This window comes from Balaenoptera acutorostrata, chromosome 4 (genome assembly GCF_949987535.1).
Source record: "Balaenoptera acutorostrata chromosome 4, mBalAcu1.1, whole genome shotgun sequence".
Taxonomy (NCBI): Eukaryota; Metazoa; Chordata; class Mammalia; order Artiodactyla; family Balaenopteridae; genus Balaenoptera; species Balaenoptera acutorostrata.
This window is the reverse complement of record NC_080067.1, coordinates 26839668-26860799: the sequence shown is the minus strand read 5'-3', so window position 1 is coordinate 26860799 and position 21132 is coordinate 26839668. Positions and strand designations below refer to the sequence as shown.

General features: G+C 41.8%; 1 protein-coding gene and 1 pseudogene across 1 annotated transcript in view; one reads left to right on the top strand and one right to left on the bottom strand.

Moving 5' to 3' along the window:
• The window catches only part of SLC25A36 (solute carrier family 25 member 36), a 49497-nt gene extending 34621 nt beyond the window's left edge, over positions 1–14876 (bottom strand). The window contains exon 1 of the mRNA XM_057545083.1: positions 14580–14876. Coding sequence (XP_057401066.1) covers positions 14580–14620 — 41 coding nt within the window. The 5' untranslated portion in view covers positions 14621–14876. The remainder of the gene's footprint in view (positions 1–14579) is intronic.
• A 277-nt stretch (positions 14877–15153) lies between these two features.
• On the top strand, positions 15154–18664 carry LOC103019335 (SIN3-HDAC complex-associated factor-like; annotated as a pseudogene).
• Positions 18665–21132: the final 2468 nt, after the last annotated feature.

The following is a 21132-nucleotide window of genomic DNA, read 5'->3' as shown; positions in this document are numbered from 1 at the left end:
CATGTCATCCGCAAACAGTGACAGTTTTACTTCTTCTTTTCCAATTTGTATTCCTTTTATTTCTTTTTCTTCTCTGATTGCCGTGGCTAGGACTTCCAGAACTATGTTGAATAATAGTGGTGAGAGTGGACATCCTTGTCTCGTTCCTGATCTTAGAGGAAATGCTTTCAGTTTTTCACCATTGAGAATGATGTTTGCTGTGGGTTTGTCATATATGGCCTTTATTATGTTGAGGTAGGTTCCCTCTATGCCCACTTTCTGGAGAGTTTTTATCATAAATGGGTGTTGAATTTTGTCAAAAGCTTTTTCTGCATCTATTGAGATGATCATATGGTTTTTATTCTTCAATTTGTTAATATGGTGTATCACATTGATTGATTTGCGTATATTGAAGAATCCTTGCATCCCTGGGATAAATCCCACTTGATCGTGGTGTATGATCCTTTTAATGTGTTGTTGGATTCTGTTTGCTAGTATTTTGTTGAGGATTTTTGCATCTATATTCATCAGTGATATTGGTCTGTAATTTTCTTTTTTTGTAGTGTCTTTGTCTGGTTTTGGTATCAGGGTGATGGTGGCCTCATAGAATGAGTTTGGGAGAGTTCCTTCCTCTGCAATTTTTTGGAAGAGTTTGAGAAGGATGGGTGTTAGCTCTTCTCTAAATGTTTGATAGAATTCACCTGTGAAGCCATCTGGTCCTGGACTTTTGTTTGTTGGAAGATTTTTAATCACAGTTTCAATTTCATTACTTGTGATTGGTCTGTTCATATTTTCTGTTTCTTCCTGATTCAGTCTTGGAAGGTTATACCTTTCTAAGAATTTGTCCATTTCTTCTAGGTTGTCCATTTTATTGGCATAAAGTTGCTTGTAGTAGTCTCTTAGGATGTTTTGTATTTCTGCGGTGTCTCTTGTAACTTCTCCTTTTTCATTTCTGATTTTATTGATTTGAGTCCTCTCCCTCTTTTTCTTGATGAGTCTGGCTAATGGCTTATCAATTTTGTTTATCTTCTCAAAGAACCAACTTTTAGTTTTATTGATCTTTGCTATTGTTTTCTTTGTTTCTATTTCATTTATTTCTGCTCTGATCTTTATGATTTCTTTCCTTCTGCTAACTTTGGGTTTTGTTTGTTCTTCTTTCTCTAGTTTCTTTAGGTGTAAAGTTAGATTGTTTACTTGAGATTTTTCTTGTTTCTTTAGGTAGGCTTGTATAGCTATAAACTTCCCTCTTAGAACCGCTTTTGCTGCATCCCATAGGTTTTGGGTCGTCGTGTTTTCATTGTCATTTGTCTCTAGGTATTTTTTTATTTCCTGTTTGATTTCTTCAGTGATCTCTTGGTTATTTAGTAACGTATTGTTTAGCCTCCATGTGTTTGTCTTTTTTACGTTTTTTTCCCTGTAATTCATTTCTAATCTCATAGCGTTGTGGTCAGAAAAGATGCTTGATATGATTTCAATTTTCTTAAATTTACTGAGGCTTGATTTGTGACCCAAGATGTGATCTATCCTGGAGAATGTTCCGTGTGCACTTGAGAAGAACGTGTAATCTGCCGTTTTTGGATGGAATGTCCTATATATATCAATTAAATCTATCTGGTCTATGGTGTCATTTAAAGCTTCTGTTTCCTTATTTATTTTCATTTTGGATGATCTGTCCATTGGTGTAAGTGAGGTGTTAAAGTCCCCCACTATTATTGTGTTACTGTCGATTTCCTCTTTTATAGCTGTTAGCAGTTGCCTTATGTATTGAGGTGCTCCTATGTTGGGTGCATATATATTTATAATTGTTATATCTTCTTCTTGGATTGATCCCTGGATCATTATGTAGTGTCCTTCCTTGTCTCTTGTAACATTCTTTATTTTAAAGTCTATTTTATCTGATATGAGTATAGCTACTCCAGCTTTCTTTTGATTTCCATTTGCATGGAATATCTTTTTCCATCCCCTCACTTTCAGTCTGTATGTGTCCCTAGGTCTGAAGTGGGTCTCTTGTAGACAGCATATATATGGGTCTTGTTTTTGTATCCATTCAGCCAGTCTATGTCTTTTGGCTGGGGCATTTAATCCATTCACGTTTAAGGTAATTATCGATATGTATGTTCCTATGACCATTTTCTTAATTGTTTTGGGTTTGTTTTTGTAGGTCCTTTTCTTCTCTTGTGTTTCCCACTTAGAGAAGTTCCTTTAGCATTTGTTGTAGAGCTGGTTTGGTGGTGCTGAATTCTCTTAGCTTTTGCTTGTCTGTAAAGCTTTTGATTTCTCCATCAAATCTAAATGAGATCCTTGCTGGGTAGAGTAATCTTGGTTGTAGGTTCTTCCCTTTCATCACTTTAAGTATTTCATGCCACTCCCTTCTGGCTTGCAGAGTTTCTGCTGAGAAATCAGCTGTTAACCTTATGGGGGTTCCCTTGTATGTTATTTGTCGTTTTTCCCTTGCTGCTTTCAATAATTTTTCTTTGTCTTTAATTTTTGCCACTTTGATTACTATGTGTCTCGGCGTGTTTCTCCTTGGGTTTATTCTGTATGGGACTCTCTGCGCTTCCTGGACTTGGGTGGCTATTTCCTTTCCCATGTTAGGGAAGTTTTCGATTATAATCTCTTCAAATATTTTCTCTGGTCCTTTCTCTCTCTCTTCTCCTTCTGGGACCCCTATAATGCGAATGTTGTTGCGTTTAATGTTGTCCCAGAGGTCTCTTAGGCTGTCTTCATTTCTTTTTATTCTTTTTTCTTTAGTCTGTTCCGCAGCAGTGAATTCCACCATTCTGTCTTCCAGGTCACTTATCCGTTCTTCTGCCTCAGTTATTCTGCTATTGATTCCTTCTAGTGTAGTTTTCATTTCAGTTATTGTATTGGTCATCTCTGTTTGTTTGTTCTTTAATTCTTCTAGGTCTTTGTTAATCATTTCTTGCATCTTCTCAATCTTTGCCTCCATTCTTATTCCGAGGTCCTGGATCATCTTCACTATCATTATTCTGAATTCTTTTTCTGGAAGGTTGCCTATCTCCACTTCATTTAGTTGTTTTTCTGGGGTTTTTTCTTGTTCCTTCATCTGGTACATAGCCCTCTGCCTTTTCATCTTCTCTGTCTTTCTGTAACTGTGGTTTTTGGTCCACAGGCTGCAGGATTGTAGTTTTTCTTGCTTCTGTTGTCTGCCCTCTGGTGGTTGAGGCTATCTAAGAGGCTTGATGGGAGGCTCTGGTGGTGGGTAGAGCTGACTGTTGCTGTGGCGGTCAGAGCTCAGTAAAACCTTAATCCACTTGACTGTTGATGGGTGGGGCTGGGTTCCCTCCCTGTTGCTGTGGTGATCAGAGCCCAGTAAAACCTTAATCCACTTGACTGTTGATGGGTGGGGCTGGGTTCCCTCCCTGTTGGTTGTTTTGCCTGAGGCAACCCAACACTGGAGCCTACCCGTGCTCTTTGGTGGGGTTAATGGCAGACTCTGGGAGGGCTCACGCCAAGGAGAACTTCCCAGGACCTCTGCTGCCAGTGTCCTTATCCCCACGGTGAAACAGAGCCACCACTCGCCTCTGCAGGAGACCCCCCAACACCAGCAGGTACGTCTGGTTCAGTCTCCCCCAGGGTCACTGCTCCTTCCCCTGGGTCCCGATGCACACATTACTTTGTGTGTGCCCTCCAAGAGTGGGGTCTCTGTTTCCCCCAGTCCTGTCACAGTCCTGCAATCAATTCCCACTAGACTTCAAAGTCTGATTCTCTAGGAATTCCTCCTCCCTTTGCCGGACCCCCAGGTTGGGAAGCCTGAGGTGGGGCTCAGAACCTTCACTCCAGTGGGTGGACTTCTGTGGTATAAGTGTTCGCCAGTCTGTGAGTCACCCACCCAGCAGTTATGGGATTTGATTTTACTCTGATTGCGCCCCTCCTACCGTCTCACTGTGGCTTCTCCTCTGTCCTTGGACGTGGGGTGTCCTCCTTGGTGAAGTCCAGGGTCTTCCTGTCAATGATTGTCCAGCAGCCAGTTGTGATTCTGGTGCTCTCGCAAGAGGGAGTGAGAGCACGTCCTTCTACTCCGCCATCTTGGTTAATCTCCACATTTATTTTTAAATATATGTTTAATCATAATTTTAGCAGTAAGTATCCTTTAAAAACAGCATGGGTTTTTAACTGGAGAATGTGGTTGATGTTTCTGGGACCCAATGGACTCCCTGAAAAAATGATGTATTTGTGCCAGTGTCTTTGACTCAGAACTCCAAAATAAATCCAGAATCTTGACCACCTCTCACCATTTCCACCCTGGTCTAAGCCACGATATTTTGTCAAGGTTACTGGAGTAACCTCCTAATTAGTGTCTCTCTTTTTCTACCCTTAACCCACTCCCTCTGATGTATCTTCAACACATAAGAGTGACTGCACTAAAATCTTGTCAGATCAAGTCACTCCTCTGCTCAAAACTTTCCAAAGACTTCCTATGTCATTCAGAATAAAAGCCAAAGTCCTCACAATGGCCTACAAGATCTAACACAGTCTGATCTTCCCTGATTCCTCCTGATCTCATCTACTATCCACCTTCTCACTCACTCTGTTCCAACCATACTGGCCTCTGCTCTAATTCTAATTATTAGAGTTTAACACACCAAGCATGCTCCTGTGGTATTGGAGGCTAACAATCATCAGTTCGAAGGGAGATCAAAGGATAAAGAGGCTTTCTGATATCCGACAATCCTCAAGTCTCACTGGTTCTACATTCTAAACTTCTTCTTTTATTTCCCTTCACCATCCTCACTGCAAGTGCCTTAAAGCAGGGCTTCATTTTATTTCTAGCCTTCTAGCTGGTCCTGAGTCCCTTCTGATCCAGTGATGTGGCCAATGTGTCAAGATCAATTGCAAGGTGTCACCAATGTAATTTGCTACTAACGAAAGTACTACGCTGGATGCTTTACTGTTAAAAGAAAAAGTTACAACTCAAAGTCTCTCACTCATTTGCTTTAAATGCTTTGATTAGCAAAGAATTCCAAGGAGAGAACAGCCAAGTTTGATAGCAGAAGAGCATATAAATGTGTTATTCTGTAACATCAAAAATCTAGAAAGGGAACTTCTCTGGTGGCGCAGTGGTTAAGAATCCGCCTGCCAATGCAGGGGACATGGGTTCAAGCCCTGGTCCCGGAAGATCCCACATGCTGCGGAGCAACTAAGCCGTGCGCCACAACTACTGAGCCCGTGCTCTAGAGCCCGGGAGCCACAACTACTGAACCCACGTGCCACAACTACTGAAGCCCATGCGCCTAGAGCCCGTGCTCCACAACAAGAGAAGCCACCGCAATGAGAAGCCCGTGCACTGCAACTAAGAGTAGCCCCCGCTCGCCACAACTAGAGAAAGCCCGCGCGCAGCAATGAAGACCCAGTGCAGCCAAAAATAAATAAATAAATAATTAAAAAAAAAATCTAGAAAGGGGGTTTCTAAGGTTATGAATCAAATAAAACTGTTAAATGCCCCTATACCCTTGGTATATTCACGTTAGAAAACCTCAACTATGTATTCTTCGTAAAACTATTTGGATCAATGCTAATTTTAAAGTTTCAAAGGCAAATGTCATACCTTTTAAAGAGGCCAAGGTTGCTTGGTAAGAGGTTATCATATAACTATGCATTGATTTTACAGAATATTTAAGAATTGTTTAACATGGTTATCATGAAACACCTTTACAAGACATTTAAAACTATTCTATTTTCATGATGTTTGAGAAATTATACAATAAGTAAATCAAGTCACCCCAGGAATTTACTGGAATGTAGACACATTTTTAGCCTATGGTAATTTGGGAGTGTAAATGTCTCAGAACTTTCAAGTGTTGCTTCTACTTGTTTACTGTATATAATGAAGATAAAATTTTTTGACATGCCAGGGGTTCTAACTACTCAAGGGCTATGGATTCCTTGAGTAAAGCAACGGCTAAAAGCTGCTTAGAATGGAAATTTTTTTTTTTTTTTTGAAGCTAGGCACAATGTAACCAAGAAACTGGTTAAAAAAACAAAACAAAAAAATCTGGGAAAATAGATCTTTAAGAAAGAGAAAGGACTCTGAGGGCACTAAAATACTCTCCCTCACCCAAGTTACAGCAACACAAAAATCAGAAATGTGGGAGGTTGGGGGAAGATAGGGAAGGGGAAAAAGAAATTGTTCACTAAGTAAATATGAGTAACAAGCAGATCAGTTCAGCCATGATGCCAAGAGTCATAAATCCCTAGGTCAGTGCAGATGCAAAACCTGATCAGCAGGATAGCCCCAAGGGCCTGAACCACTAGATTCAGTTCCCCTGGCTTTAGAGAACTTTACTAGCCACACCTATGGAGGAATTTAAGGTGCCCCAGGTTTCTGCTAAGGAAAGGACGGGTCAAGGAAAAGAAACGGGATTCCAAGACTGTGGCTGTTACACATTATCTTTGATTCTGACCTTTTGAGCATGTATGGATCAGGACACTTGTTTTGAATAGGCAAGATTAATTTATAAATGGACAAATCTATTCTGATTGGGTCCACAATATTTGTGTGTATGTGTGTGTACGTATATACACACATGTATATGTATATGTAGGTACTTTAGAAATATATTTCTGTTAACATTAAACAAAACTATTTTGTCAGGCAACCGCAGTGTCTAGCTTTGTAAAGCAAAGTGAATAGGTTAAAATATTTTGTCATTTTTCTGCTGCAGATAACACTCCCCTGTAATTTCCTAATTAGGGCATTAGTCAAATTAAGAAATACCATTAAGAAAGAGATTCATTAAAATGTTAGCTATAGGGACTTCCCTGGTGGTCCAGTGGTTAAGAATCCGCCTTCCAATGCAGGGGACAAGGGTTCAATCCCTGGTCAGGGAACTAAGATCCCACATGCCACGGGGCAACCAAGCCGCGTGCTGCAACTACTGAGCCCACATGCTCTGGAGACAGGGTGCCACAATTAGAGAGAAGCCCGTGTGCAGCAACGAAGAGCCCTCCTGCTGCAACTAAGACCTGACACAGCCAAAATTAGATAAATAAATATTTTAAAAAATTAAAAAAAAAAAAAAGAAATGTTAGCTATAGAGTTTTGCAATCTCAAAACATGTAGCCTGTCTCTGAAATTCCATAAAAATCATTTAGGAAGTCTTACTAAAGATTGTTTCTCTGATAGTATATTTGTAGAGGTTATTTCTTCTGAAGCTTTAATGTTCGGGCAAGAAACAAGTTCTTGAAGAATGAAGGACATAGTCTACATACTCGACAGACTAACTTACGAAAAGTCGGATATAAGAGTGGTTGAAAATAATGGTATTTGGCTGGGGTACATGTAGTGTTTCTCATGCAGGAAAAAAATTAACAAGCTAGGCCTATTCGAAATGCTAAAGCAAAATCAAAACACTGATAAACTGAAAAAAAAGAAAATGTTAACCAACAACTTTCATAAACATGGAAACACAGAGGAAAGCCATTATCATACAGCGCAAGATGTAGATGTATAGTCTTTAATGTAAGGAAAAACAATGATATCAGGACTAAAATTCACTATAGAAGCGAAATATGCTGAGGGTATGTGGTAGTTTTAGTGCAAGTAACCCCCCCCCGACCCAAATTACTGCGTTGTTTCTTTGATCCCCCTTTGCAACAAATCTCAAAATCCTATTTACTGTCTCTAATTTCTCTCCCACTCCCATCAGATTTCCCTCCCCCTGCTCTGCCTTGGAAACTGCTGATCAAGGTAACCAAAGGTCTCCACAATTGTTAAATTCAATAATTAATAGCTCTCAGACCTCATCTTAATGGACAATAACATATGTCCTTCCTAAATACTGTATATTTGTTTCTTCATTTGACTTTCAGAACACATTTTCTTGGTCACTTTTTAAGTCTACTTTGCTGGTTCCTGCTCTTCTTCTGATCTCTTTTGCTGAAATTTCCTCTCTTCTGCTCTATATTCACTCCCTTAGTGACCTCGTCTAGGCTCATGTCATCATCTATGTTCCACTAACTATTAAATGTGTTCTCTCTAGTCCAGAGCTCCTTCCTGGAGTTACCTAATATATCCATCCACCTAAACAACTGGCTTTTTTTTTTTTTTTTTAAATTACACATTTTTTCTTGTGATAACAACTTTTTTAATTAATTAATTTATTTATGGCTCTGTTGGGTCTTGGTTTCTGTGTGAGGGCTTTCTCTAGTTGCGGCAAGTGGGGGCCACTCTTCATCGCGGTGCGCGGGCCTCTCATTATCGCGGCCTCTCATTGTGGAGCACAGGCTCCACAAGCGCAGGCTCAGTAATTGTGGCTCACTGGCCTAGTTGCTCCGCGGCATGTGGGATCTTCCCAGACCAGGGCTCGAACCCGTGTCCCCTGCATTGGCAGGCAGATTCTCAACCACTGCGCCGCCAGGGAAGCCCACAACTGGCTTTTTGACTTCTCTACTTCTCAAATTTTCGTCTTAAATGGAACTACATACTGATCTTCCCCCAACCCAACCTTATTCCATCCACAACCTTCCCATCTCAGTTAACAGCAATTCCCTCCCTCTAGGTGCCTAAAGTAAAAACCATGGAGTTATTCTTGACTTTTCTTCACACACCACATATAGTACATTACAGCCTTCTCTGAAGAACCATTACCTCTCATTTTGATTACTCCAGTAGCCAAATCATTTCCCTACTTCTGGCCCTGCCCTACGTACAGTCTATTCTAAGCATGGTGCGACCAGAATTTGGCTTTAAAACTCCTGCAATGACTCTTCCCATTTCAGAAAAAAAGCCAAAGATCTTCAATGGCCTAACAATGGCCTACTACTCTGGCTATACTTGCCTCATTTCAGTGCTCCTACCCTACTCAGGGTCTTTTCACTGCCTGTTCCCTCTGAATAGTTAACTCTCTCCACTCCAGGTCTTTGTTCAAAAGTCACCTTCTCAAAAAGACTCCACTATCCTCCTACTTGAAACTACAGTGCACCCCCATTATTCCCCTTTATCCTACTCCACCTTTTCCCCAACCATGGCACTGAAACCTTTTAATTAATGATATAATTTACTTAGTGTTAACAATTCAACACCTCCTTTCAGATAACTGTGGATATTTTTCAATATTACATTAAAACTGGGCATGTGGTAGGCTCTTGAAATTAGCTGCAATATGGAATCTGAACTATACCAATAAACTTTTCATATTGTTACATTAAAATCCATTGCTTTATTTTACATTCTGAATCTTTATCTATGCACTACTCTATAACATCATGCATTGGTTATTTGAAAAATATTGGTTCACTGGATTATACAGGTCTTCCAAGTGTAGATACGTTTTGTGATACAATATTTTAAAAATTACATTTTCTATCTATTCAAGATTTCAAGGGACTTCCCTGGTGGCGCAGTGGTTAAGAATCCGCCTGCCAATGCAGGGGACATGGGTTCGAGCCCTGGTCCTGAAAGATCCCACATGCTGCGGAGCAACTAAGCCGTGCGCCACAACTACTGAGCCTGCGCTCTAGAGCCCGCGAGCCACAACTACTGAGCCCGTGAGCCACAACTACTGAAACCCATGTGCCTAGAGCCCACGCTCAGCAACGGGAGAAGCCACAGCAATGAGGAGCCCGCGCACCACAACGAAGAGTAGCCCTCGCTCACTGAAACTAGAGAAAGCCCGTGCCCAGCAACGAAGACCCAACGCAGCCATAAATAAATAAATGATTAAAAAAAAAAAAAAGATTTCAAAAATTCTAATTTTTGCTTGAAAACTCAAATTTTATCATATGGCAACAAATGTTATCATTTGTTGTGGTTTTCCTTGAACCAACAGGCCCACTTCCTTCATTTTTTGAGAAAATGTCTGCCAAATATTCAAGCCTGAATTGTCATCGTCTATCAATTGTTCTTTCAAGAGTGGTTCTCATGAAAAAAGACGCTAGTTCAGCTTGAGGCAGAAACAGTTGTAGAAATGCTTTACTCATGTTTCCCATTTTCCAAACAGAATATGAAATGAAGATGTATACTCAAGAGTCAAGATTTTTTTTTTTTTTGGGCCGTGCCACGTGGCATGTGGGATCTTAGTTCCTTGACCAGGGATTGAACCCACTGTCCCTGCAGTGGAAGCGTGGAGTCTTAACCACGGGACCACCAGGGAAATCCCAAGAGTCAAGATTTAATTTTTTTTTTTAAAGTGCTTCTATAGCACCTTGTATTTTTTTTTTAATTTAATTTAATTAATTAATTTATTTAATTTATTTATGGCTGTGTTGGGTCTTCGTTTCTGTGCGAGGGTTTTCTCTAGTTGCGGCAAGTGGGGGCCACTCTTCATCGCGGTGCGCGGGCCTCTCACTATCGCGGCCTCTCTTGTTGTGGAGCACAGGCTCCAGACGCGCAGGCTCAGCAATTGTGGCTCACGGGCCTAGTTGCTCCGCGGCACGTGGGATCCTCCCAGACCAGGGCTCGAACCCGTGTCCTCTGCATTGGCAGGCAGATTCTCAACCACTGCGCCACCAGGGAAGCCCCCAAGAGTCAAGATTTAAAACATTAATTTTTACTGCTTCAAGAACATTCTTAAGAGACCCTGTGTTTTTAAATTGCAAGTGCTAGTGACTACTAGCACAGTCTGGTGATGCTGCCTTGACGTATGCTAAGGTAACAGCGCTTCACCAGTCATCGCTTTGGCACCATCAGTCCAAATGTCAACAAAGTGAAAAGGCAAATAATGTGTTAGTATTTTTATGAGAAGAGCTTTAACGTCTCAGACCACCAAAAAGGTCTTGGAAACTCCCAGGGGTCCCTGACCCACAATGCTATATACTACACTAATCCCCTTACAGGAAAATAAGTTTGAGAATACATCAGGATAAGCAAATTACCTTAGTCTTGCAATCTATTAGTAAGAATTAAAATGTATTTTTAAAAAGAAAAAAAAGAAGAAAAAGGTTATAAAAATTATGGAAATAAGGCTAATAAAAAAATGTAGACAAAGTATAAATAAACCACATTACACTTTTAAGTAGTCTACTTCTGCACTGATTTTACAAGGAAACAGGTGAAGTAATTTAACAAATATTATGACAAAATTTCTACAGAATCGACGTTATCTGACACCCAAATGGAGTTTCTTACTGAATAAATGAAAAATAAATGGTTTGGTAAATAGATTGATTAATTCCAGAATATAAAAATAAACCATTTCTTAGATAATCTGAAATTACTAACTATATGTATTAAGCTCTCACTGTCACAGGAGCTATAAAGGAAGGAAATTCATCCACTTAAATGTTGAAGGTTTATTCCTCCCATTTGAGGCAATCTCTCTCTCAAATGGAAAAAAACCCAAACTGCCTCTTGGTGGACATATGCAGCTGACACACAACTAAACAATGTAGATCTATCAAAGAATTTAAAAACACACTGCTTATGTCTTCATACACAAACATATAGTGTTATTAAAAGCATAGCTAAAATTAAATCATATTTACACCCTTTTTGGGCAGTTGTGAGTAGCCTCCGTAACTCAATCAACCTAACCGATGACCTTACAAACTCTGAATATTAACCCTGACAAAAACATAATGGGACCAAAGGGTGTGTTAAAGAAAGCACGAGTTATGCATGTGAGTCGGTCACCCAGACCCAAGGTCCAGTGCTAGTCTGTTTCAAGTTTTCCTGATTTAATAATACATCTATAAGGCTACTAGAAATCTGAGATCCTGATAAACACATATTTGAATAAATACAATTATAACCATCAGGAAAACAATCCAAAGGCTCCATCTTAAGACAATTTTTGTCTAAAGATTAAATGCCACTGTGAAAGGTTACTGGTTCTTGCACAACGGCTAATACAAAGATCTCTCTCCTTTTCTCTATCTTGTTATTATTAAAGTAAAAAATAAGTTTCCTAACTCCTAATTTACATAATTCTATCATGATAAAAAAATGAAATCTAGTTTTCTAAGAACATCCAAAAATTAATTGCCTAAATATGCAACTTTGAGATATACTAGACATCTTCAATTAACAACGTTACCCACAACTCAGTTTGCATTTCCATAATGCTTAGCATACAGACTTCCAGAATATTCTATAGAAATTTCACACAGAAATAGAAATTTCATACAGAAATCTATTCTAAATGATTTTATTTAATATAGAGCTGGGAGGTTCTTCAGAGATTATTTTAACTCTCATTTTACATGTATGAAAAGCTGTTTAATGTTGGGTAAGTAAATTTTTTATACCTTGGTATTTTCCCATATTTTGTTTTTAATTATTTATTTATTTATTTTTGGCTGTGTTGGGTCTTCGTTTCTGTGTGAGGGCTTTCTCTAGTTGCGGTGAGCGGGGGCCACTCTTCATCGCGGCGCGCGGGCCTCTCACTCTCGCGGCCTCTCTTGTTGCGGAGAACAAGCTCCAGACGCGCAGGCTCAGTAATTGTGGTGCACGGGCCTAGTTGCTCCGCGGCACGTGGGATCTTCCCGGACCAGGGCTCAAACCCGTGTCCCCTGCATTGGCAGGCAGACTCTCAACCACTGCGCCACCACGGAAGCCCAGTATTTTCCCATATTTTGAAGGGGCTAAACCAGATGATCTTTACCATCCTTCCTAGTTCTACTGTTTCTCTAAAAAAGGTAAGCCAAGTTTTACTGAAATGACTTATGAGACCACATATAAACATAAAATCGAGATGGGATGCAAAAGAAGAAAATTTATAAGGCTGAGTACCTATCTTGTGTCAGGCCCTATAAACAAGTACTTCATTTAATACTCTAAAAAACCTGCATATGCTAGGTTCTTTTTTGGGGGGTAGAGGGGCTCCTAAATCTATTTGGGTTTAGATGCTGCAAAAATGCCCCATTTCTGTTTTTAAAGAAAACGCTAACCATAAGGGCCTTTACATGCATTAATAACAACAACGTGGCTGATGATCTTAATCCAAACTGAGAAGTTAGTGCAATCAAGCTAACATTTCAAATAAATGTGCCCTATTTTTAACAAAACTTGACACCTGAATCTTGAATGCAGAGCAGTAAAAATGTTAGGACCTAGAATAGGGCCTTAGAAATCATTTAGTACAACGTCCTCATTTTACAGATGAAGATGAATTAAAATCAAAGAGCGTGTCCACTTTTCACTCAAAATAGTGGCCAAAAGTAGATGTGTGGTCTCCTAACATTCAAAAATTACCTTATGATCTAGTTACAGGAGGGAACCCAATTATTTGCACAAGACATCTTTACAAGAACATCTACGTGGCTAATGGTTTTTAAAAAATGATTTAATTTGCCAAGATTATTCTTACGTATCAGAAATATAGAAAGCAAACCCTGCCTAAACCCTGTCTCATGAATTAAATGAACAGTATTAAATGAAAAGTATTTTAATGCCAGAACAGTGCCTGGCCCATAATCGGTGTACAATAAATGTTTCTTCAATGAACGTGCCAACTCAAGGAAAGTACTGTCATCACCGGCAATAGAGTCCATACGTTTAACTCCAATCAAGCCACTGTGAATAGAACCGCCGTGTATTACTTTAATATTCTTAAAGTAGTCGATTTAAAAAAAAACTGTATGCTTTAAAGGGATGCGACTTTATATGGTCATAATGGCAGAGAAGAGCCTCAGCATAATTCACCGTAGCCATTTTTGATAAGACTATGATCCTACAGATAAGAAGTAACTCCTAAATTTAAAATTGCTACGACTCTCCAAATAATTTGGAAAGAACAACCTAAAAAGGAGACTAAACTGGCTGAACAAAAGATCTGTAGCACTCAAGCTGGCAATCAGGGAACTGAGACTTTAAGTTTAGTCTTAATGTTGTACACATAGTAACTACTGCCAAAGCTTCTGACCTCTCCCCTACCCCTCACTTTCTCCTTTTAAGCAGACGAAAAGCAGCGGGTGTGCAAGACGCCTGGTTTTCAGGAATAGAATCCGACCCCAGAAGCACTGCCGCTTTGTAGCGCATCTCGCAACCTGGAGAAAGGAAATTTTCCAAGATCTAGAAACCTACAGTTATTACGGGCGACAGAACCCCAAAGCCTTCCCGTTGGCGCCGGAAGCCCCCAGACGACCCACCGGGGCCAAGGAGGGCCCGGAAATCAGCTGCCGGAGATCCGAGGCGGGGCGTGAGCGACGTGAGGCAGCCCCGCAGCCCGCGCGCCAGGGACGGAAGGAGGAGGAGGCCCGGCGCCCATTTTGTCCTCGGCCTCCGCACTTCCCGCTCCACCCCCCCACGCCGCCCCGGCCGAGCAACCTACGTGAGGCCTGCAGTTACTGGCCTTCCGCGGCCCCGCATCCCCGACGTCCGCTAGGCCGCGGCGCGTGGACTGGGCCTGCGTGGACGCCAGCCCCGCCGGCCACTCCCTAGGCCTCGCTCCGGTTCCGCGGGCCCAAAGCCTGACATCCTGCCGACTTCGCCCTCCCACCCCTCCCCGCCTCAGCCTCAGTCCCGTGGGCTCCCTCAGCTCCCCCGGCTCCAGTCCCCTCACCCCTCCCCGCCCGGGCCTCACTCTCTCGGTCCCCGGCGCTGAAGCCCCTTCTCCCTTCTCTCCCGCGTCTCAGGCCACGGCCCTCGGCCTCAGCCCAGCGCCCTCAGCCCCAGTCTGCAAGCCCCTCCTGGGACGTACCCTCCGGCAAACAGATGCACCAGCGTGTCCCTCTGGCTCATTCTCTCTCCCGCATGTCCTCCGGGCGTTGAGGCGGGACGCGGATCCGGCCGCCGCGACGGCCGCAGCTTCCGCCCCGGACTGGAGCCGCACGGCGCCCCAGTGACGGCGACGGGAACTGACGGAGACGCGGCTGCAGAAGGCGACCGGCGGGGCCCTCCCCGCCGCGCTGCAGCCACGCCGCCTCCCACCCTGGCTAGGTTTTCACCACCCGCGCAGGAGGGCGACGCGGCGGCAGCGGGGCGTGAATATTCTGACCCTCCCCCCACCCGCGATATAAACAGAAGCTACCATTGGTCCGCACTGCGTGACGTCAAGCAGCCGGCATGCCTCTTTCACGTGATCGCTAAGGGGTTTCTCAATGGAAGGGGCCGGGAGGCGGGGCTAGAGAGCGTGCCCGGAGGGTAGTGGGTCACCAGGTCCTCGCACCTAGTTCGCCCGCCCGGAGGGCTGCGCCGGGTGCCGCCTGGACCCGCGCAGACAAGCGGATTCGAACTTCACGCTCCCGGCCCCGACCACGTGAGAAACGACCTGGATGCCCGGTACGCAAGCGGAGTTGGGACGCGAGCCTGCCCAGTCTCTGATTTACTTTTTTAGACTTTTTTTTTAGAGCTGTTTGACGTTCACAACAAAATTGAAAGGGAGGTACAGAAATTTCCCATTGGCCCCTGCTTGATTCATGTTTTAATAATTGGATCTATAACCCAACATTTATGCTTCCTGGTGTCTACCTCAGAGTAGCACTCAGTGCATGGAAAGGCTTGTACAGACACTCGTACAGGATCACAAACGGTGTTTACAGACAATGCTTAGTGTAGTATTCTATTAGTGTAGAATAAATATTCTTCATTTTAGAAAGAATAAAGAAAACTGGCATTTACTCATTTTTCTAACCAGCTAGTTTTTTCTTGTATGTATATACAAGAAGGTCAAAGACTGAGGGAAAGAAAATGTTTTATCCCTCTACAACATGATTAAATATTTAAAATTTTTGTTAATTAGTAATTATTTCTAAGGTGCAGAAGTGCAGGAAATAATATAACACATAATCTGTATTCATCACCCACAATGAACAAGTGTTGATATTTCCTGCCTCTTTGTTTGGTAACTTCCATTTCACCTGCAAGGTCCTCACCACACTTTCCCACCCATGTGGGATTATCCAGGGCTCACCTTCCTTTCCTTCCAGGGCCATTTCCTTCACGAAGTCCTCCCTGATTGCCTTAGCTCTCTATGCTCATTACCTGCTCCTAAATTCCCACAGAATGTACAGACTGCATGTCACTGGCAAGTGTGCATCTACTCCACAGTAAATGCTCATCTGTAAAATGGGCATAAGAATACCTACCTCACAAGGCAGTTGTGGGGACTAAACACCTTAAAATTATGTAAAGCACCACAGCAGTGCTATGTAAGTGCTACCTATGATAATTAGTAATATTATTTTACTGCATTGTATTCTTAATAGCAAAACTGGCAGCAGCTAATATTGCTTGAGCACTTACTAATATGCCAGGCTCTGATCTACAGCATTCTCTTATTAAACTCTCACAACTGCCCTATGAGGCCATTGATATTATTCCCCCAATTTTTCATGAGGAGACTGAGATTTAGAATAATTGACTTGCCCAAGATTATCCAGTTCATCCAGAAAGAGATTGGATTTGAATCCAGCAGAATCTCTCTGATCCCAGAGCTTCAGTTAGTGAAGTAATAGCTGCACATTAGAGAGGGAAATTTTGAAAAAAACAAACAAATGAAACTCCAAAAAGTAGAAATAAAAATTCACACCCTGGCCATACTTCCCCCAAACCCTTGTATTAACTTTTGGTGGGGGGGTTAGTTCTATCTTTCTTTACCGCAGTTTTATTGAGGGATCTTTCACATGCCATAAAATTCACCTATGTATAGTGTACAGTTTAGTGGTTTTTAGTATATTCTGATGGTCGTAGAGCCATCACCACTACCTAATTCCAGAACACTTTCCTCACCCAAAAAGAAAGCCCACACTTGTTATCAGTCATTCCCATTCTCCTCTCTCCCTATCCTCTGCCAACCACTAATCTACTTTCTATGGATTTGCCTAATCTGGACTTTTCATATAAATAGAATTATATAATATGTGGTCTTTTGTGTCTGGTTTCTTTCACTAAGCATAATGTTTTCAAGGTTCATTCATGTTGCAGCACACATCAGTACTTCATTCCCTTTTATGACTGAATAATAGTCCGTCATATGACTATATCACATTTTGTTTATCCATTCTCAATTGATGGCCATTTGGATTGTTTCCACTTTTTGGCTGTCATAGATAATCCTGCCATGAATATTTGTGTGCAAGTTTTAGCATGCAGGTATGTTTTCACTTCTCTTGGGAATATACTTGGGAGTGTCATTGCTGGGTCATATGATAATTCAATGTTTAACCTTTGGAGTAACTGCTAGACTGTTTTCCAAAGTGCCTGCACCATTTTAGATGTATTTCTTTTAAGACAATGGCTGTAGCTCCATGTTTTTGGCATAGTGAATGCTGCGGTAATTACATTCAATGAAGCTTCTGAAACTGCTAAGGAGGGAGCCCAAGTTCTTATGTGGAGTAAATTATTCCTGTAAGAGCAATAGCAATTCGTAATGTGACCGTTTACTTTGGAACCTCATTCAGATGGCATCGTGGAAGGAGACTCTGCCCCCTGCACATCCCGTCTGGTAGCCCCTGGGGCCGCCCACTGGGGTGTGGTTGCTGAGGCCTTCATTCTTGTGTGGATTCCAGGGTTAGCTGGCTGTCATGTTTGTTGAGGTTCCACTGTACTGTGTCATCTGCCAGCTTTTTTATAATTTTCCTTCCTCATTCCTGTTGGCTAATGTCTTTAAGTGATTCCTTCAAGACCAGCACAAAGACGAGGTTTCTTGAGCCCTTGCCCCTTAAACAAGCAAGCTTCTAGCTGCTTTTCCAGAATGATATTAAGGCAGGGTGGGTGGGGCTAACTGACCTTGCTTTAGTGTCAGGCACACCTGTACCTCTTCCAGACCCCCATTCCTACCGAGGGGTCTTCTGGGAGCTGTAGTTTTTAACTGAAAATAGAAAGAGAAACTGATGGGGAAACTGTGGGTGGCCACAACTGGTTGCTTGGCTCAAAACAAACAAATAAGCTCATTGTGAAGTAGAGGGGACTGCTACTCTATTTCCTGATTGGTACTAACCTCAAATTTTAATTGCTGCTGAACTGCAGGAGACAATCGTTCTAGACATGGCAGTTGAGGAGGAGGGAGCGATTGGAGGGGGGGTTGGTTTGGCATGCACTCCACACCTCAGGAACGTTATTGCATGTGGATTGGCTGCTTTTGGAAGACTATTGCCCAGAAGAAGTGTTTGGTTTTCACAAGCCAAAGATATACCAAAATATAGAGGGCTACTGTATTTGCAGAGCTAAATCCTCCAGTTCCCGATTCACTGACAGTAAACTCTATGAAAAGGACTTCCAGAGCTGCTTTCGGTTACACGAGACTTGATCAGGAGACATCTGTAATGCCTGTGTCCTGCTGTGAAAAGATGGAAGAAATTACCAGCAGAATCAAAAAAAAACAAAAAAAAACAAAACCGGAATCACGTGGTAGATGCAAGGGCAGGACCCAGTCTAAAGACTACACTGAAACCGAAGAAAGTGAAAACCCTATCTGGAAACAGGATAAAAAGCAACCAGATCAGTAAACTGCCGAAGGAATTTAAACGTCGTAATGCTGATGCTCACAGTACCACCTCAAGTGCCTTTTCAGCTCAATCTCCTCGTTATAGTAACAGTCAGATGATGGCTCAGATACAGAGATGGCTTCTGGCTCTAACAGAATGCCAGTGTTTTCCATTTTGGATCTCACATACTGGATAAGACAGAAAATATGCTGTGGCATTATCTATAAAGGCTGTCTTGGGGAAGTCCTTATCTGACACACATCTATTCAAGTCTTGCTGCAGCAATAAGAAAGCAGCTGCTGAGAAGCTGGAGGAGCAGGAGCTAGAGCCTCTGCCCATCTCCACTCAGGAGTGGTGACTGAGGTTTATGTAGAAAGGAAACAAAAAACAATTTAAATTTTGGAAAACAAAGCAACAAAATGACCCTCCTATTTTTAACTGGATACCTGCTGTTCTGCCAAAAGACGATTTCTAGAATAGTTGTGGTTTTTTTAATAGAGTTTTTATTTATTTATTTATTTTACTTATCTATTTTTGGCTGCATTGGGTCTTCGTTGCTGTGCGTGGGCTTTCTCTAGTTGTGGCGAGTGGGGTCTACTCTTCATTGCGGTGTGCAGGCTTCTCATTGCAGTGGCTTCTCTTCTTGCGGAGCACAGGCTCGCACGGACTTAGTTGCTCCAGGGCATGGGGAATCTTCCTGGACCAGGGCTCGAACCTGTGTCCCCTGCATTGGCAGGTGGATTCTTATTAACCACTGCGCCACCAGGGCAGCCCTTAGGATAGTTTTGAGTAGGTTATTTTTCCTTCAGTTCTACAAACTCTGAAGCCAGTGTCTAGCTTACTAAAAGGAAAAAAAAAAAGAAGTCTACGTAATATCAGGTTGGCCAAAACGTTCGTTCGGGTTTTTTCTGTACGATGTCATGGAAAAACCCAAACGAACCTTTTGGCCAACCCAATATTTGAGATGCTGAGTATTTCATAGGAAAGCTGAATGTGACTGTAAAGTGCTTTTAAGTCTTGTTAAAAAATCCCCTTGGGCTTTCCTAGTATCCATTTATTAAAAAAAAAAATCCCCTTCTAATGAATTAAATTAGGGGAATTTCAGGTGACAGAGATGGGATTTGTTGTATGATAAATGTATGTAGTTTTAGTCTTTCTATATTCAGAAGCAGTGGTTAGAGCATTTTTTTAAGCTGGCTGGCTATACTTGTTTTCCTTCGTTATAATAAATTTGTCATAACTCAGTAAACATGGACTTGCCCCTAGAGGTAGTTGTTAATAACTTTGAAATATTAAGGTCTTGCCAAGGTTCTGATGATTCAAACCTGTACTACCGAATATTAAGCAGGACAGACTAAGCTCTCTGGTGCGAATATCTCGAAAGAGTAATTTCTAAATATACAGAGGTAACTTGACTGTATATGTTGCATCCTGTGTCAACTCCCTCCATATTGATGTTTGATAAAGATTTTAATTTATATGAAACTTCTTTTTTTGTTTTTAAAGATTTATTTATTGATTGATTGATTGTTATGTTGGGTCTCCATTTCTGTGCTAGGGGTTTCTCTGGTTGCGGCAAGGGGGGGCCATTCTTCATCGCGGTGCGCGGGCCTCTCACTATCGCGGCCTCTCTTGTTGCGGAGCACAGGCTCCAGACGTGCAGGCTCAGTAGTTGTGGCTCACGGGCCTAGTTGCTCCGTGGCATGTGGGATCTTCCCAGACCAGGGCTCGAACCCGTGTCCCCTGCATTAGCAGGCAGATTCGCAACCACTGCGCCACCAGGGAAGCCCGGTATGAAACTTCTAAAGCAGAAGCTCCTCTTGGGGAAATGTCAAGTCTTTAGGATAAGCAGTCCTATACGAATAGTACCAAAGCATTACCACTTGGTAGACAACACACTCTATTAAAAATGTTAAATTATCTGAAAAATAAAATGTGCAAGTCTTCAGGATGGCACATGAAAAAACAAAGTTAATGCTTCTTGGGGCACATTTCTTAGAGGGCTTGCAAGTGTGTAAATAATTTGTTTGTGTTACATGACTGGTGACTTCCTTGAAAATATGCACAATTCACTTTTAGCTCTGGATTACTTCAGCTGACTTTTGTGAAGGTTTTATCTGTGTGGAATGGTTGTTTGACTTGTTTTAACCTATTAGGGCTTTGGGTTTTTGTGGATTTTTTTCATTTTATATTAAAGTAAAATTCTACTAAAAAAAATTTTTTTTTAATTGCTATGGGCTGAAGAAAAGTTCTTAATAGCTACTCGTTGGGAAGTGGAGCACAGATGGACCACCGATGCCATTTTTCCCCCACTCAGCCTTTGTTGGTCTTGTAGGTACAGAAAATTCATATGGGTTCTAGATTGGCAACATTAGTTTTAAATATCTGGGTAGGATTTAAAAAAAAAATCTTTGTGTCTTTTTAGCTTTTAGTGGGAGGTTTGGAGAGATTGTTTTATATTCTCAGCCAGATTGCCATTAAATTTTTTCCCTTATTTTGCTTTTAATAAAAAGTGATAAATTCAAACAATACAGAAGTGCATGAGTTAGAAATTAACATCCTCACTTCAACCTCCCTTCCTAAATCCTACTCCTCAGAGGACATCATTGGTAAGAGTTGGGTAAGTGTCCTCCTGGGTACTTGATGCCTTGATGGTAATCATCTCAAAGAGCTTCAGACATGTACAGTACTCACCATGTGCCAGGCCTTGTTGGAAGCACTTTTCATGTATTTTAACTGTAGAATCCAATGAAGGACACTTTATAGACGAGGAGACTGAGATACAGAGGGGTTAGAGGATTTGTCAAGGTGACTCAACTAGCACGT